General features: G+C 43.7%; 1 protein-coding gene across 3 annotated transcripts; it reads right to left on the bottom strand.

Moving 5' to 3' along the window:
• Positions 1 to 1,004: 1,004 nt before the first annotated feature.
• Positions 1,005 to 17,208, bottom strand: cdc14ab (cell division cycle 14Ab). 3 transcript variants are annotated; one of them, XM_069721821.1, is made up of 16 exons: positions 17,154 to 17,208; positions 15,015 to 15,105; positions 14,435 to 14,510; positions 13,190 to 13,282; positions 12,094 to 12,173; positions 10,940 to 11,006; positions 8,784 to 8,846; positions 8,311 to 8,398; positions 7,166 to 7,396; positions 6,373 to 6,511; positions 4,961 to 5,126; positions 4,696 to 4,796; positions 4,564 to 4,611; positions 4,353 to 4,475; positions 3,447 to 3,807; positions 1,005 to 1,826 (listed from the first exon to the last, which is right to left on the bottom strand). In XM_069721821.1, exons 3-16 carry the CDS (start codon positions 14,474 to 14,476, stop codon positions 1,797 to 1,799), a joined length of 1,632 nt encoding a protein of 543 aa, XP_069577922.1. In that variant the 5' UTR covers positions 14,477 to 14,510; positions 15,015 to 15,105; positions 17,154 to 17,208; the 3' UTR covers positions 1,005 to 1,796. The 3 variants fall into 3 exon arrangements, with proteins under 3 accessions (XP_069577922.1, XP_069577923.1, XP_069577925.1); XM_069721822.1 differs by lacking the exon at positions 17,154 to 17,208 and adding an exon at positions 15,821 to 16,231; XM_069721824.1 differs by lacking the exon at positions 17,154 to 17,208 and adding an exon at positions 15,821 to 16,231 and having other exon boundaries at positions 3,447 to 3,780.
• Positions 17,209 to 17,779: the final 571 nt, after the last annotated feature.

The following is a 17,779-nucleotide window of genomic DNA, read 5'->3' as shown; positions in this document are numbered from 1 at the left end:
AGTTCGAATCGTTTCAGCTGCGTTTCCACGGGAACAGTTTCGGGAGCTTTATTTAAGGAACGGATACAGGAAACTTTTTTGGGGATAAAAGTTCGTACGAAACGTGAAAACGCACTTTTTGAATTTTATCACATTATTTGCCACGAAAAACGCGTCAGCAGATCGTCTTCATCATTATTACAAATAGGACTTCACAGTCCGAGTGATAAACGGTCACGTGTTCAGTCTTCTCCAGCGCCCCCTACAGGCTGCAGCGTTCATTGATCCATCGGTTCATTATCGGTTATTATTTTGACTTTCAGAAAACCACCTGTGAACCAACGATATTCAGCCATTTATATGAACAAAATGATGAAACAATTATTAGAAAAGTAGCCGGTTAATTTTCCATTAACGTGAAGTAATTAACGGTTTCTCCTCCAGGTGGACTGATACGTGGCTGCCATCTTGTTCGGGTGACGTCATTTACAACCAGAGCAGAAGAGACTGTGGGGGGGCGGAGACTTGGTAATGAGTCCCGCCTCCTGCCCTCTGTAGCAAGCTATGAGCACAACAAGTCTACGGGGAAAAAGTAGCTGATATCAGCTAGCAGGTATTGATCTCGTTTATCTAGAAAACGATAGAGCGAGATTCGCTGTTAGCATCAGAAAGAAACGCACAAGTTGCCTTTTGGCGTCTTAAAACATTCGTACAAATTACTGTACGCCTTCGTGACGAGTCGGGTCGAAGAACGTCGGGTCGAAGTTCAAATACGGTTAAAGATCGTGAAAAGAGGTCGGACCGAACAAACTCACGACTTTTAGGATTTGAATCCGTTACAAAGCAAAATCAACGTGGATTCTTTTTAAGTACCGAAAAGTCTTTCACATACGTAATATACTTTAAGAACGTAATGTTGCGTACGTGAAAGTGAAACTACGATCTGTGAATCGAACTCTTGTTTTTTTGGTCCCTGAATGTAAAAGCAGCTCGTGCGTTTTTCTGAAACAGCTTCGGTTAAACAACATTATTTGATGCCCTGTGAATAAGAACGGATTAGTGTACTCACATGTGGGCGGGGCAGGAGGCGGGGCCTCGATACAATGTCTCCACCCCCTCCTCCCTCTCCTCCGACTGCGCACACATACACTGGTTTTAAAATGACGCCATCCAAACAAAATGGCGGCAGGAAGTCGTCTTTACTTTCGGGCTGCGGTTTTAATCCGGAGACGCGAGTCGTAACCACGACTTTCAAAAAAAAAAAAAAAAAAAAAAAGCAGAACTTCAAAAGCTTCGTTAAGGCCGAGCGGACGTCGACACACACACACACACTTTAATCCCCTGAGTTTACATTCTGGTTTTGGGTCCCTTTCTTCTTCTGTTATTATTTTTATTATTAATTTCATTATTATTGTTGTTGATTAGAAGAAAAAAAAAAAACAACGATCAGTCAAACCAACAAAATAAATAAATATGCCGGTTAACCGAAGCAGGACGTAAATACTGTAACTATGACGACGCAGCGAGGCGTCGTCAGCTGATCCTTCAGTTTATCAAAAAAAAAAAAAACTTAAAATGATTGTTAAAACAAAAATGTCTTCTTCTGTCACAAATAAGAAATATAAAATCTGTCTTTCTTCATGTAAATATATCTTCAGCCGAACACGCGTGTAGATTACAACATATTTACATACAGTGTGAACGGCCCTGATGGAGATCAACTCCCGCCGCTTCCCTTTGAGCATCCGACACAAAGGGGATTCTGGGTAACCAGGAGGGGATTCTGGGTAATGCGTCCTCAGGTCCGACCTGTGGTTTTAGTACTGGATGTACTCAGACTGAAGAGACTGGAAGACAAAAAACATGAAAACACAAGTTGAACTGGTGACATCTGTATTCAAGTTGAGATCTAATTTAAAATTTTTACATTCAATTTTAATATTTATTACACCAACTGCAGGTTATCTAAAAAAAACAAACACGTCCATCTGTCCAGTATCAAACATCGCTGAGGAAAGTCTCAGTTTTATTCTCTGGAGAAAAGAAAAAAATAGTTCAATTAATGGTCCAAAAATCCTCGTTCTCGTTGGATTAAAAACGTTTTTATTTCCTTGAAGTCTCTCCAGTGAACGACATGCTAAAGTTTTATGTGTAATATTCATTCATGGCTGAACATTTCTGTCCAAAGTCTAAAAAGATTCAGACTCACATCACAGAACCAATCCCGTCCACTAGAGGGCGGAGCTTTCCATATCATTGAGCTGCAGGCGAGTGGTGGGTGGAGTTAGAGGCGGGGTCTTATTTACATATTCATAATTCCGCACTGACTGAATGAAGGTAAAGGTGTCGCGTTGCGTCGAAACCACCTGAAGGCGTTAAATGATTGAAACTTCACATCAGGACGGCGGCGAGTTGTTTATTTGAAGCCAGCCCCTAGTGGCCCTCAGTGGTTTTGCACCTTATGGCACTTTGAAGCTACGACCACTCTGTGATTTATGACAGAGAAACTGTTTCTCAGTGAAGTTTGAAGTGCTGGAAATTTCCCAGTCGGAGTTCGGATTTAGAGAAGTCGTAAACTTCCCGCCAGCAAAGCTCCGCGTTGAATTAAAACGCAGCACGACAGCAGCGTGACGTAGAAACCGGACGAACACCGAGGATGGTCCTCAGTGACGTAGAAACCGGACGAACACCGAGGATGGTCCTCAGTGACGTAGAAAATCCCTGCAGCCTGCGGTTTATTTACAGATTCTGGATCTTTTGAGGCGTTGACAGCGTTTTAATTCGATTATTATTTAAAGCAGAACACTTTAAAAACGTTGTGACTCCGCCCACTTGTTCCCCGGCTGATTTAGACGTCAGCAGGTTTCCTCGGCTCAGCAGCAGCTTCCAGTTAGTGAGTTAGAGACATTAACACGACGTCAGAGAAACACCACAGAACCCCACCGAGAATTAATTCATCACAAACACACGTTGGGAACGTTACAAATAATGTGACATTAAAAATAATGTGACGTTACAAATAATGTGACATTAAAAATAATGTGTGTGACATTAAAAATAACGTCACATGACACCAAGAATAAAAAAAAATAATCACATTCACAGCCGTGTTTGAATATTTTCTTATCTCCTCTTCATCCTGCACTGTTATTGTTGTTGTTGTTGACACCTCGTCATGTGACCTCCCGAGCAGTCAGAACACAGAAAACACCAGAGACAATAAAGAACAGGAAGTCAGAGATCAGAAACACACCGGAGACATCAGGCTTTGAACGCCGCGTTTTCATTGGCTGTAAACTAAACATTTATTTATTTATTTATTTCACTAGAAGATTTTCAAAATGAGACAAACTGTTATTGATAATTTTTTTACTCTGCTGCGTCCAGTGTGTTAGTGATGTCAGAACAGAGACAACCAATGAGCAGGGAGGGGCGGGGCCGAGCTGCTGCTGCGTCAGAGGACTTACAGGTATGGAGCGGCTCAGGTAGCGTCCCGAGGGCCCCTTCATGGCGCTGTAGGCCACGGGGCTCCTGTAGGCGATGAAGTCCTGAGGCCCCGGCCGAGCGAAGCTTTTCCCCGCGGGGGGGGCCGCCGAGCCGGCGTACGGGCCGCTGTTGTTGTTGACCTCGTGCTGCATGCTGCGAGGTCCGTTAGCGTAGCGAGATAAAAGGGGCGGGGCCATATGACAGGGGGAGGGGCTTAGTGACACAGAGGAGGAGGCGGATGAGGGGGGAGGAAGAGAGGAGTACGGCGCCTTCCGGTCCTCCTCGATGTCGGCAGCGTACAGATCGCTGAGGGAGCTGGCCAATCGGGAGCCGAGGGCAGAGCTGATGTCAGCAAGGGGGCGGGGCCAATACATACATACATACAACATGCATGAACAACATGAAACACAGTAAAACATGCTACATGCTACAGAGAACTTCTGCTGCACTGATCAAAGACCGTTTCACTCGATGAACATTATGTTGCCACGGAAACATGCTATTTATATTTATATTGAATTCAGAATACAAATATTAATAATAACTTCGGCTAATTACAGCAGCTTGTCAGATAGCTTTAGCTAAAGCTATTTTTCTTTTTCTGTTTAAAAATTCTGTTTTGAGGCGCTGACTTGTTCTCACAAATAATGCAACAAATAAATCTGGATCTTTGATTTAGGTTTAAACACGAATGAAATCTGGATCAGTTTAAAACTAGATCAAGTCACCTTAAAACATGATGTAATCACACTTTAAACCTGATTAAAATGAGGTTTAATCTGGTTCTGAACACATGAATTCATATAATCATTAAACCACTTTAAATCCGGTTCACATTGGGTCTAAATCAGTTTAAAGTCCGACAGGAAGTCGCTGAGATCACTGACCTCCTGTTGTTTGATGCCGACGGACTTCTCCCGATCCTCTTGGCCGCGGCAGAAGCAGAGGATGCTGGGAACTTGGAGGACTTAAGGGGGGAGGCGGGGCCTTGACCGACCCCCATCGACAATCTGGGCGCAGACGTGTAAAATCCAGATCAACACATGCATCGATTATAGTTTTAAAACCAGTGGAACCAGTTCGTGGTGTTGAAGGTACCTGAGCGGCTGAGAGGACGACCGGCTGTGAGTCTTCATCTCCTCCAACCTGAAACACAACACGTCCGTCAGCCTCCACCTTCTCTAGTGCAATAATCAGAGTCTCAGAATGTGCCGGTTCTGGTTCTGGTACCTCAGGGCTCCGGTGGTGGCCGGTCGGGGCGGACGTCGGCCCTTCAAGGCTCTGAGTTTGTCTCCCTGAGTCAGACCCGGCCCACCGTCTGTCAGCTCACTCTGGAGGATAAAACAAACGCACCATGTTACAGTTCAGACTAAACTCAGACAAACAAGATACATGATGATAGAAATAAGAAAAATCATGTTTTTTTTCTTGAATGACTTTGCTAAATATTTAAAACAAAATTGTTTCATTGTTGGAAAATGTGTGTGTATCCGACCTCCTGCAGATGGTCGGAGCTCGGCGATCTGCACATGTTGCTGTTGTGGGCGGGGCCTAACGCGAGCTCGTCCATGCCGCTGACGAGGTGAGGCATCGCCCTCTCCTCCAGCTTGGCCTTCTGGGAACGATGGCTGTCGCCTAGCAACCACAGCGCTGTCTGCTTCCTGTGAACACAAGCACAAAGACACAAACACGCGTACTTTTAACACTTTAAGTCTGCAGGATTCAAACATGTGATAGAAACACAGCTCTGATCGACCCGGTGCTCTGGAGAGGAGACCTCGGCCGGCCTCAGAGTCCTGGTCCTGGTCCTGATCCGGGTCCTGATCCGGGTCCGGGAGGCCAACACAAACACACAGTTCGGCACCAAGAGATACAAACAGCCGCAGCGTGGGAACCCGAGATAACGGCGCATTACATTTCATTTAGCTGACGCTTTTATCCAAAGCGACTTACAATAAGTACATTTCAACCATGAGGGTACAAATTCAGAACAACAACAATTAAGAAAGTAAAATTTTCTTCAAGATAGCCAAACTTCAAAGTGCTGTCAGTAAGTGCCATTTTAAGTGTTACCTATTCAAGGTAAAGGAGCAGGTCTGCAGATAACACAACCGAGCTCCTGTCTGTTTTTCGCATTTCTTATTAAAGCAAGTCTGACCTCATGGTGGAAAAACCTGCTGCTCATTCAAAAACTGAAATTGTTCACACCAACATTTGGTTTTCCCTCAACTTTCCCTTTTCTGTCCCCTCGAGTTTTGGAATTCTGTCCTGCAGCCATGTAAAACATGGCAGAGCACAAACAACAAGAGTTCCACCGAGTCATCAGAACACAATCAGCATTGTGACCGTCGGAATTTCCTGTTGAATTTGGTTTTGTTTTGACTCTGATAACAGAACCAGAAGATTAGGTAGGTAGGTATTTATTTTATTTGGGCGGCACGGTGGTGCAGTGGTTAGCACTGTCACCTCTCAGCAAAAAAGGTTCCGGGTTTGAATCCGGTCCTGGGCCTTTCTGTGCGGAGTTTGCATGTTCTCCCTGTGCTTGCGTGGGTTCTCTCCGGGTTCTCCGGCTTCCTCCCATCATCCAAAAACATGCACCTCAGGTCAGGTTACCTGGCGCCGCGGTCGTGGCAGCCTGCTGCAGCAGCTCCCCCCTGAGAGCCCCCCCTGAGAGCCCCCCTGCTATAGCGAAGACATTTCCCCTCGGGGATCAATAAAGTGTATAAAATCAAAAATTAAATTAAATTATATTAAATTAATCCCCGAGAGATGAGTCTTATTTTTTTTAGGTTTTGAGCTGCATCTTAAATTTTTGATAATAAAACACCAATTTAACACTAATAGAATAAAAACACTAAATAAATTCTGACGTCTCGGGTTAAACTGAAGCACCAGAGAGAGACTCACTCCTCCAAGAAGTTCTGCTGCGGTCCAATCACAGAGCCCGGTCTGCAGATCCTGATCCAGGCGATGGCCTCGCCCGCCGTGAAGCGGTAGTGTTTCATCAGGTAGCAGCCAATCAGAGTGCCTGTCCTGCCCAGACCAGCTGATGAGAGATGGAGAGACCAGAGGAGATGTGATGATTCAGCAGAGCAGTTTACCTCTGACGCGCTTCACTGGCTGGTTTCCTGCTGGTTGTCCGGATCAGAACCAAAGAACAGAGCTGCAGATGAACACTGTGACCCGATGCACTCAAAGTACCGGCACACTGCTTCATTTCTGAAGTCACACTGAAGCAGTCCAAAACAGTCCGTTCTAAAAACCAGTCTGGTATAAAACCAGTTCTAAAACCAGTCTGGTATAAAACCAGTTCTAAAACCAGTCTGGTATAAAACCAGTTCTAAAACAGGTATAAGACCAGTCTGAACTAGTTCTAAAACCAGATCAAAACCAATCATAAATTCAGTCTAAACCTGTAAAGCAGAGATTTCCAAACGTGAAATAAATCTCAAACGGACGCAGCATCAGAATGAAAATAAATTGCTTTTCTTGAGTTTCAGGAGAAACTCTGAATCTAAACATCTGAAGTGAGTTTTCACAGAGCTGTAAACAGCCTGTCTTCACCATGACATCATCTTAATCTGCAGATATGAGCTCTTAGAAGGAGCAGGCCGCCCTCTGCTGGACACTCTGATAACTACACCTCCCGTTTACAGGACAGGAGGAGGTGGGAGGACATCAGAGAGGACAGGAGTCTTACCCTTGCAGTGGACGGCAACGGCGCCCTCGGTGCTCTCACAGATGTGCAGGAAGCGGCGCGTGATGATGTCGCTCGGCGTGCTGCCGTCCACGAAGAAGAGTTCGCAGTGGTCGAAGCCGGCGTCGGTGAAGCGCTTGGCGTCGTAGATCTTCTTGTTCAGGCGGACGACGGTGGTCACGTTGTGCTTCCGGAAGTATGGGAAGTAAGCCTCGGGGGCGTGAAGAGGGTAACCTACAGGGGGTGGAGCAACCACAGGTGTTAACACCTCACCTGTACCAAAGTCCCTTCACTGGTTGTCTGTTTTAAGATCCTTTTAACAGGGTTTCATGTCAATGTGTTGCCTTCTCTATGCAGCAGCGCCCCCTGCTGGGTGGACAGTCTGCTCACGTGCTCCTCAAGTCAAATTAAATGCACCTCTCTGAATTATTGACAATTTATAAACTACAAATAAGTGAAATTAGAAGTTTACAAGATGTGACTGTTGTTTTGTAATTAATAAAAAGGATCCTGTAACCTTCCATCTGTTTCCATGACAACTGTGAGCATCATAAAACTTTTTTTAAAAACTTGGTACACTTGTGGACTTTTACAGAAAATCTAAAAATGTATGGGGCTTTATGACAAATATTTTATTAGGTTTACTGTCAAAGAAACAAACAGTCAAAAATAAAAAATAAATACAATATAAATATATAATATTAAAAAAAATTAAAGTAAAAATTAAAAATTGTTTAAATAAAATTGTGAATTTAATGTCCTACATTTCCATGGAGATTATATTAAACTAAAAAGTAAAAAGTAGAATTTCTACAACCTATAACCGTGTTTTCTAAAAAAGTTGGTTTAATTGTGTAAAATGTAAATAAACACAAAATGCAACTATTTGCAAATCATGTCAAATTCAATATGTAATTAAAAATAGACCAAGGCAATATATAAAATGTTGTTTTATGAAAAATATAGAGCATATTATTTTAAATTTGAAACCAGCAAAAAAAAAAAAGAAGAAAAAAGAGACTTTACAGAAAGTATGAAGTTGTAGTAAATGGAAATACTCAAATGAAGATAAAATACCTCACATTTGTACACAAGTACTTGAATAAATGTACTTGGTTAAATTCCTGGGACCGAAGGCGTTCGCTCACCGTTCTCTATCTTGGTTTTGGGATGAGGTCCGCTGAAAGCCAGAAACTTCCCCGGGACGATCCAGTTCAGGTCTCCGTTCTCGACCCGCTGACACAAACAAGTTTCACGTTAATAATCTCTAAATAAAGGAGTCATTTTGATTATGGATGAATGTTTGCAGGTATTAAACTCTGAATTGTTCTCTGATGAAAGTTCTTCTGTCTGTCTGTCATTACTCTGGTCGTCCTGAGGGGGGCGCTACAGGCCGATTTACTAAAATGGTCTACAACATTGGAGACAGCAGCTTCCTGCGCTTTTTGTTTTCCGCCACAGAATCAAAGCACTGAGATTTGTTTATTTCGTCTAAAATGTGCATTGAGTTTGGTTTGAGCCGTTTTTCCATCAGATCTCCAACAATCAGACAGAAAGGAGTCGCGTCGTCTCGTTGAATCATGACTCTGCTCAGTCAGCTGAGCGCCAGCAGGACTCTCACCTCGTAGTGTTCGTACTCGTCCACGTCAAACGTCTCGAAGTCGAAGAAGCCGTGTTGCAGAGCCTGAAACACACAAGACGGCCAGCAGAAAACTTTTATCGTTGTTTGACCGATGAGAATATTTCTTCACATTTCATCGGTTTTTGTTGGCGTGTGCGACCAAAATGTTTGCAGGCTGGATTAATAACAACATTAACATGGATTTAATCCAATATTGTATCTTCATATATTAAATAAAAAATGTGGTGGTATTGAACCTACGAAGGATCTTTATATTGACGGGACATTTCCATCCGTTAAACAGCTGCTCATTAAATTCAGTCCGAGATGGAGATGAAGATAGAGATAAAGATAAAGATATAGAGATAAAGATATAGAGATAGAGAGATACATGTAGAGATACATGTAGAGATACATGTAGAGATAGAGACGTAGAGAGAGATGTAGAGATAGATGTAGAGATAGATGTAGAGATAGAGATGTAGAGAGAGATGTAGAGATACATGTAGAGAGAGATGTAGAGATACATGTAGAGATAGATGTAGAGATAGAGATGTAGAGAGATGTAGAGATAGATGTAGAGATAGAGATGTAGAGAGAGATGTAGAGATACATGTAGAGATAGATGTAGAGATACATGTAGAGATACATGTAGAGATAGATGTAGAGATAGATGTAGAGATAGATGTAGAGATAGAGATGTAGAGATAGAGATGTAGAGAGAGATGTAGAGATACATGTAGAGATACATGTAGAGATAGAGATGTAGAGATACATGTAGAGATACATGTAGAGATAGATGTAGAGATAGATGTAGAGATAGAGATGTAGAGAGAGATGTAGAGATACATGTAGAGATACATGTAGAGATAGAGATGTAGAGATACATGTAGAGATACATGTAGAGATAGAGATGTAGAGATACATGTAGAGATACATGTAGAGATAGATGTAGAGATACATGTAGAGATAGAGATGTAGAGATACATGTAGAGATACATGTAGAGATAGATGTAGAGATACATGTAGAGATAGATGTAGAGATAGAGATGTAGAGATAGATGTAGAGAGAGATGTAGAGATAGATGTAGAGATACATGTAGAGATAGAGATGTAGAGATACATGTAGAGATAGAGATGTAGAGATACATGTAAAGATAGAGATGTAAAGATAAAGATGTAGAGATAGAGATGTGGAGATAGAGATGTAGAGATAGAGATAGGAGATAGAGATGTAGAGATACATGTAAAGATAGAGATGTAGAGATAGAGATGTGGAGATAGAGATGTGGCGATAGAGATGTAGAGATAAGAGATGTAGTGATAAGAGATGTAGCGATAGAGATGTAGAGATAGATGTAGAGATAGACGTAGAGATAGACGTAGAGACAGACGTAGAGATAGATGTAGAGATATTGATGAAAAGAGAACATATAAATCTAATGTTTTAAAGACAGGACAGTAAAATAAACAATTATTTCAGAAGAGGGTTCAAATCACTGAATCACTAAAAACCATTAATGAAATGAAATAAATCCTCTTGCAGAGCCTCTGAGGTGTTTTTGTGTTTGGGAGAGAAGCGTTGAACCGTTATGATCTGATCCTCCTGCAAGAAATACCGCTTTATACTTTCAGACTCTTCTGATAAATCTGACATGTTTTGGTTTTATTATGTCTTTTTAACCTCTTCATAAACCATGAAACTAAAATATTTTGCGTTGTATTCATCAGGAAAAACAACAACTGTCAAAGCTCATCAATGAAGCAGTTAACGGTGTGAATGATTCCCACGTCCGTCAGGTCCCAGGTGGGAGAACTTATCTGCTGAAGTGAACACGGAGCTGCTGCTGCTCTCTGATTGGCCGCCGTCTCAGGACAACGGCTCCTTGTGTCGCCGAGCTGTTACGTAACAATAATCTGCTGAAAGAGCTGCAGACTGTGATCCCGTCAGTCTGGATCCCAAACAAACACCTCGTAACTTTCTGCTGTGAGTCACCGAGTCCCCGCGGTGTCGTTAACCTGCTACCGAAGAGCTCGAACCTGATTGGTCGACGACGAGTCATCACAGATCACCTGGATAGGATCTCGTCAGGTTATCGTTGCGGCGCTTTTAGAACCACCGGACACTAAAAGTCCCCCCCCCTCCTTCCCCTCACCTTCCTGACGCCCTGCAGACAGTCCAGCACTGTGAGGTTGTAGGTGCAATTCCCAAAGGAGGCGTCCCTGCGGAGACACGTGAGATAAACGGATTAACAGCTCGGCCTGATGGAGGTTTAATTAACTACTAATTAATTCATCACATGAGATCAATAGTCATAACAGCATAAACATAAAAACAGAAACGTTCTCAGTGTCACTAAACTTTTTAAATTATTAAAGTACCATTTTGTTTTTGTCTTTACATCATTTGTTAGATGTGATTTGGTTAAATAACCAGAACAGGAAGCGATCCTGGACCTGCTGCAGCTGACAGTGAGGAACTCTGACTGTCAGCTGCAGCAGGTCCAGGATCAGCTGACTGTCAGCTGACGTCACCCGTCAGGTGTTTCAGGATCTTCACCTGCAGCTGAACTCTCATTAACGTCCACGTCTGAGGAGCTGCAGATTGTTTTTTAAACATTGTCCTCGGTGTGAACTTTCAGCTTCGTTATCACCGCGGCGACAGAAACTCTCACGTCTCTCACGCATACCTCCACGTCGGGGGAAGAGGGGGGTATTTATATCTTCTGGAGGATTTAGCGTCACCAGCTGTTTATTAAATTCGAATATTGGACCATCTGTATTTAACATCAATAATTCAGCTGTCAGCAGTTCAGACTGCACGGAGCACAATACCCCCCCCCCCCACTGGTGGGCGTGGCCTCCCTCGCTGTGTTTAATCCTCCGCGGCCTGTAGGGAGGTCGGAGCTCCTCATGAGGCCGACAGGAGAACGGAGACCTCCTCCATTTACTGATGTTACATAACGGCTCAGTCAGAGTGTGTGTGTGTGTGTGTGTTGGCAACAAAAAGCCCTTTATCTGACAAGCACACACACGCACGCACACACACACACACACACACACACACACACACACACACACACACACACACACACACACACACACACACAACTCGTCTCCTCTGTCAGAAACGAGTGAAGCTTCAAACTAACTTTCGCCGCCCTGTTTGCTGTCATCGTCTTTATTAAACTTCCTGTTGATCCTCATGTTGTAAAACACGCCAGAGACGTGTTCACGTGTCACGTCTGACCAGACGATGTTATCAAAGACTCTCATAATGTTCTTTTATAGGCTAATGTTTGAGACTCACCTGAAGGCCAGGTAGGAGGCGTTTGAACCAGAGATCAGAGCTCGGTAGGCTTCTTCTGGGGTTTTCTTCAGGTAGATCACCTGACAGAGAAATAATGGGATGAGTCCTTCACTTTTCACTGGTCTGCAGAATTAAAAACAGGTCAACTAGTTTTCTCCAGAGAAAACACATCAACTCCACACGTTGGTGTGTGTTGAGTGTGTGTTGAGTGTGTGTACATTGTGTGTACATTGTGTGTTCTTGTCTGAAGCTGCTCTAGACACACAATCAACTTTTGTTTCAGCTGCTTCAACCGGCATCAAATATTCAACACAAACCACAGCAGGAGAGTGTGTGTGTGTGTGTGTGTGTGTGTGTGTGTGTGTGTGTGTGTGTGTGTGTGTGTGTGTGTGTGTGTGTGTGTGTGTGATCCACCTGCAGAGGTCTGTATTCAGACAGAGTCCACTTTAAAGGGTCACTCCTCTTTTTTCCAGCCTCCGTTGTACATCGGGGTAAAAGCCTGATTTGTATTTTAAATCACTATAACTTTGTTTTCAATTTGCCCTGAAGGACATTTAGTATTTAGTTTATTTGACAACCCTTTTTAGCATTTTGTATCATTTTATTTTTTAATCTGTCCAAGTGTGTCTGCTCCGCACCGTGTCAGAGCAGCAGCGGTTTAAGCTCCGCCCACAGTCAAACACACAGAGATCAGAGGACAGAAACACAGCAGAGGTGGAGGTGTTTTTTTTCCAGGGGTCCCATTCGAAGGGAAACACTGGACTTATATCGTATATCTCTCACAAACACAAACTTGTTTTTCTCCAGTAAATTAAAATGTTTGGCAGCCGAATTACCCGTCAACACTTCCTGTGTGTAATGCAGTCATGGATGTACAGATCACCATCACTGGATCATCGTGACAACGAAGAAAACCTAAAAACAACCTTAATTGTAAAGTAGGTCCTGCATCACCTCTTTCCTTTGATTTAAGTGGATTTAAAGGGTTTCGGTCTCTGAGGACTTTAACGTCTCAGGTCTCCTCAGGGACACCTCGGTTGTTGTTGTTTTTATTTTTTATTTCCACCCGCTGACCAATAAGAAGCGATGTACTCACAGCGTAGCCTCCGATCAGTACGGCAGCGTTGGACCTCTTCCTCTGGTCGAAGCTGGCGTAGTGAACGATTCTCTTCCTGGTCAGAGTGAACGACTGCACACAACAGGAAGCAGCACAGGAAGATCGTTAGAAACCTTTTTTTTTTTTTTTTTTTTTTTAAATCATTGATTAATAGTCAAGACTGTAATTTCCGTCTGTGTGTTTTTTGTTGTGGACGGAGCTGCTGAGTCAGCGATCAACGGTCAGCTGCAGATTCTCACAGCCGACCGTCAGATGCTCGGCCTCATTTTTCTCATTAGAGACGGACCGCCGATCCTCCGATCATCCAAAATAACACCTGACACCGAGCTGCAGCTCCCGCAGGAGGTCACGACCCCACAGAGACCGCCGACACGAGGTAAGAACACAGAAGAAGAAAAAGATGAAGAGGAAAAACATGCAGCGAGTCACGTTTACAGTGAAGAGAAGAAAAAACAACGAGCAGCGACGTCTTAAAGTGTAAAACCACCGAGGACCACCAGGGGGACACGTCCGTCTTTATATACAGATGGAGACACTTTCAGCGTGGACACTGTGTGACAGGTAAACACTGTGTTACACAGGGAGGACATGACAACCAGGGATGACATGACGACCAGGGAGGACATGACAACCAGGGATGACATGACGACCAGGGAGGACATGACAACCAGGGAGGACATGACGACCAGGCAGGACAGGAGGATTCTGTCATGATGAATTGACAACCAGTCGACTGGAGGAATGTGGTCACCATGGCAACGTACATCAAACACAAAACACAGAGGACGAATGTTTACAGTGTGAAGGAGGAGCGGAGACACCCAACGATCAGACAGTGAGACCTCGCTGTGAAAGAGTGAATCTGTGACAGAGTGAATCTGTGAAAGAGTGAATCTGTGACAGAGTGAGACCTCGCTGTGAAAGAGTGAATCTGTGAAAGAGTGAGACCTCACTGTGAAAGAGTGAATCTGTGACAGAGTGAATCTGTGAAAGAGTGAATCTGTGAAAGAGTGAGACCTCACTGTGAAAGAGTGAATCTGTGACAGAGTGAATCTGTGAAAGAGTGAGACCTCGCTGTGAAAGAGTGAATCTGTGACAGAGTGAATCTGTGAAAGAGTGAATCTGTGAAAGAGTGAGACCTCGCTGTGAAAGAGTGAATCTGTGACTCTCCTGTTGCATTCTGGACATTCCTGCTTTGGGAGCGTCGCAGCAGCAGAAACTCACTTTGAGCTTCTTGTTGAGTTTGCAGCAGTATCGGTACAACATGGAGAGATTCAGAGGGCCGAAGTCAGCGTAGAAACTGTAGAAACACACACACACACACACACACACACACACACACACACACACACACACACACACACACACACACACTTTAGACGAGTCCATCACACACATCCTCCAGCTGCTGACACACAAACGTCGGTCCTTAACTGATCTGACTGAACTCACTAACATCTGTCAACATCTGTCAGAGCTGAAACTCCTGTTCGCTGCCTCGAGTCAACAAACACGTTTGAAAAATGATATTTACGACGGATAAATATCACGTGGAGTTACAGCAGCGCACATAAACACAACGCAGCTACGTAACAACGAGCTGAAGTGGTTTTATTTTATGAGGAACAAAAAAGTTTAATAAAATAAATAACATTAAATTAAATTAAATAACATGAAATAACGCTAAATAAATTAAAATAATGTTAAACAAAATACAATAACATACATGAAATAAAATACATTAAAAATAATAATCACACAAACCCGGGTACCCAGAATGCCGTGCGGCAGGTGGTGGACTTACTTTTCGTAGACGAACTCGTCGTCGGTGCAGAAGTAGTGTGTGTTGGCGGTGCTCTTCGGTTTGCTGCGTAACGTGGCGAAGTACAAACGTTCTGTCGGACAGGAACAGACGGCAAACTTATATTCACACGTAAATGTGCTTTTGGAAAAAGTTTGTAATCAAAGATAAAAGTTTTAAAGAGAAGTAAAAAGTGTGTTTCCTTTAAAACCAACGACCACCTGATGTATTTAACTTTAACTTCTTGTTTAATGTCCGTTTAACCTGAAATACCGAATTATTCTTACTTTAAAAACTCATTTTTAACCTTTTAATGAAACATTTTTAAATTAAATTCATTCAGTTTGTATTGAAAAACCCATAAAATAATGTGTATTTACGACTTCAACAAAACTCTAAATTAAATTGTCTTTTCAATCATTTGCTGTTTTATTATTAAGTTTGAGTTTAATATAGTTTTTGCTTTTTGTGATGTGACACCTGCAGACGGAGGAAAATAAGAGTAAAATAATGATCAGTAATCTGATGTCATATATAATCAGATATGATCCAGAGCGAACAAACAAGAACTTTCTGAGTATTTATACTTTGCAGTACTTGTACTTGTACCTCAGTAATCTGATTACTTCCCACCGATGTCTGATGTTTATTGTTTTGTAAACTGAATTTTGTGCTCCAAAGTTAGACAATAAAGTTGTATTGATTTTTAGAGTCAAAAAACCTCTAAAACATTTGATTTTCTTTGTAACGTTTATAAACTCAGCAGCTCGCTGGTTTTAGACAGAAGTTCGTCCGGCTGGAGGAGGTACCTTTGATGAACTCCGCGGCTCCCTGCGGCTCCCGGTCCTCCGCCGCCCTGAACAGGACGGACAGGACCGGGGAGTGCTTCACGCGCTCCACCGTCATGGGGCCCGTCTAACTGCCGGTCGGTCCCGTCTAACTGCCGGTCGGTCCCGTCTAATTCCCGGTCGGTCCCGTCTAATTCCCGGTCGGTAACTCCTTCGAGCTCCGCAAACTTTTCAAACTGCGAGCCCGCTCGTTTAGCCGTTAGCCGGCTAGCGGGCAGCCGGACGCAGAGTTCCTTAAAAAGTTTTAAAAACTTTCTCCTCAGTTTCCCATCAGCCTCCGCGGCTCCTCTTTGATTTGACGAACGCTTCCGCTGTTTTGTTTTTCGGTTTTTTTACCCGGTAAGCGCTCCCGGTTTAGCATGTTAGCTCCCGGTTCGACGCTCCGAAGAGTCTGAGCGCTCTGAGGGACCGAGTCCGTCTTTAAGACTCGTTGCCGGGGCAACGGGAGCCGCTGCCCACAGAACAGCCCCCGTGCTGCCTTCACGGTCCGCTGGGAAGCACGTCAACAATGAGGCTTTCAGGGTACCAGAGGGACAAAGGACGACGCGGAGGCCGTTTTCACTGAACTGCGACACTGCAGAACAGATTTTAAACCGAAAACTTCGGTTTACTGTGCGTGTAATTGTTGTTTTTAACTTTTTAAAACGTACAATTGTTTACATGGACATAAAAGAGCTGTAAAAACGCGACTTTTTTTGTGTGTGTTATTATCATGTAGACATAACATTAGAGAATACATCATCTTTCTTTTCTCTCTGGGGTTATTATTATTTTGTTGTTATAGCAGTGTTACAGTTAAATCCCAGTTTATCTAACTATAATTATCACTTTTTTTGTAGTTAGTCTCAAATCTCACTTTGAATAAAGGTTTTGTAGTTATGTATTGTTATTTATTCACTATTTTCTTAATCTTTCAAGTCACAGCAGACTTTCAGGAAAATAATAACTGGGAGACATACATATATTTTTGTCAAACTGCATTAAAGGACATTAAAAGACATGTCAAGGAGCTGCAGATGTCTTCGTTCTCGTCCCCAGAAAAGGAAAACAACCAGTTTAGTGACGGGGCTTCGCCTGTTCTCGGTTTGGTGAGTTATAAACAAGACTGAAAGTTATTATTTTATTTTGGTGTTACTTCTTCCTTCCTTCACAGAATAAATCAATTTATTTGTTTTGGCAGCAGGTGAAATAATCTGTTCTGATTGGCTGAAATGTATTGCTGTTTAAACTACAGATTGGTCCTTTAATATCTGCCGACCCTTTGTTTATATCAAACTGATGACGTCAAACTCACCTGCGATCAGTGAGATCCACACACGGTTTGGAGCTGGTCCGGACCCCGGTCCCAGTCCCGGTCCCAATCCCGGTACTGGTCCTAATCCCGGTCCCGGCCCCGGCCCCGGCCCCGGTCCTGGTCCTGGCTGGAGGATCCGGGGGCCCTCCTGGTGCGTCCTCCAGGCCCCGGTGTCTGCCATGCTGCAGGGCGGCGAGCAGACTGCGAGGACTTGGCCGAGCCGAGGCGGTGTCAAGTGACCTGGATCGGGTTTCTCCTGGTTCCAGAGGGGACAGAAGTGTGAGTTTACAGCCTGCTCGGGTTTCAACACACAATTGAGGTCCGAGCTGGACTTCCTGCTGTACACACTGTACATCGGCTCACCTGCGGCAGGTGACTTAAAGAGGTTAGAGGGACTATCAAACACGACACCACGCCGGTGACATCACGGAAACAAGGACGGGGACCGCAGGAAGTCTGGGACCGGATCCAGCAGGGAAGCCTGGCGGAGGTCACCCGGTTCAACCCGCAGGGACGAACGGAGACAACCGACCGTCTCACTGCGGCCTGTTGACACTCAAACTGAAATAAACTACAGTTCCCAGAATTCAACTGTCGGAGCAAAATCAACTTCAGAGCCAGAAAAT

Source organism: Brachyistius frenatus, unplaced genomic scaffold, assembly GCF_029030835.1.
Source record: "Brachyistius frenatus isolate BFR_SWC_R1_liver_20210118 unplaced genomic scaffold, ASM2903083v1 Contig_273, whole genome shotgun sequence".
Classification (NCBI taxonomy): domain Eukaryota; kingdom Metazoa; phylum Chordata; class Actinopteri; family Embiotocidae; genus Brachyistius; species Brachyistius frenatus.
This window is presented reverse-complemented; position numbering and strand designations above follow the sequence as displayed.

Bases quoted from the DNA above. Each gene is read 5' to 3' on its own strand.
- cdc14ab (XM_069721822.1), bottom strand. From the start codon at position 15,917: ATGACGGTGGAGCGCGTGAAGCACTCCCCGGTCCTGTCCGTCCTGTTC. The intron at 7,397-8,310 runs GTGAGCGAACGC...CACCCCCTGTAG, and splicing joins CAAAACCAAGATAGAGAACG to GTTACCCTCTTCACGCCCCC. The intron at 4,476-4,563 runs GTACCTTCAACA...GTCTGCGCCCAG, and splicing joins TCGTCCTCTCAGCCGCTCAG to ATTGTCGATGGGGGTCGGTC.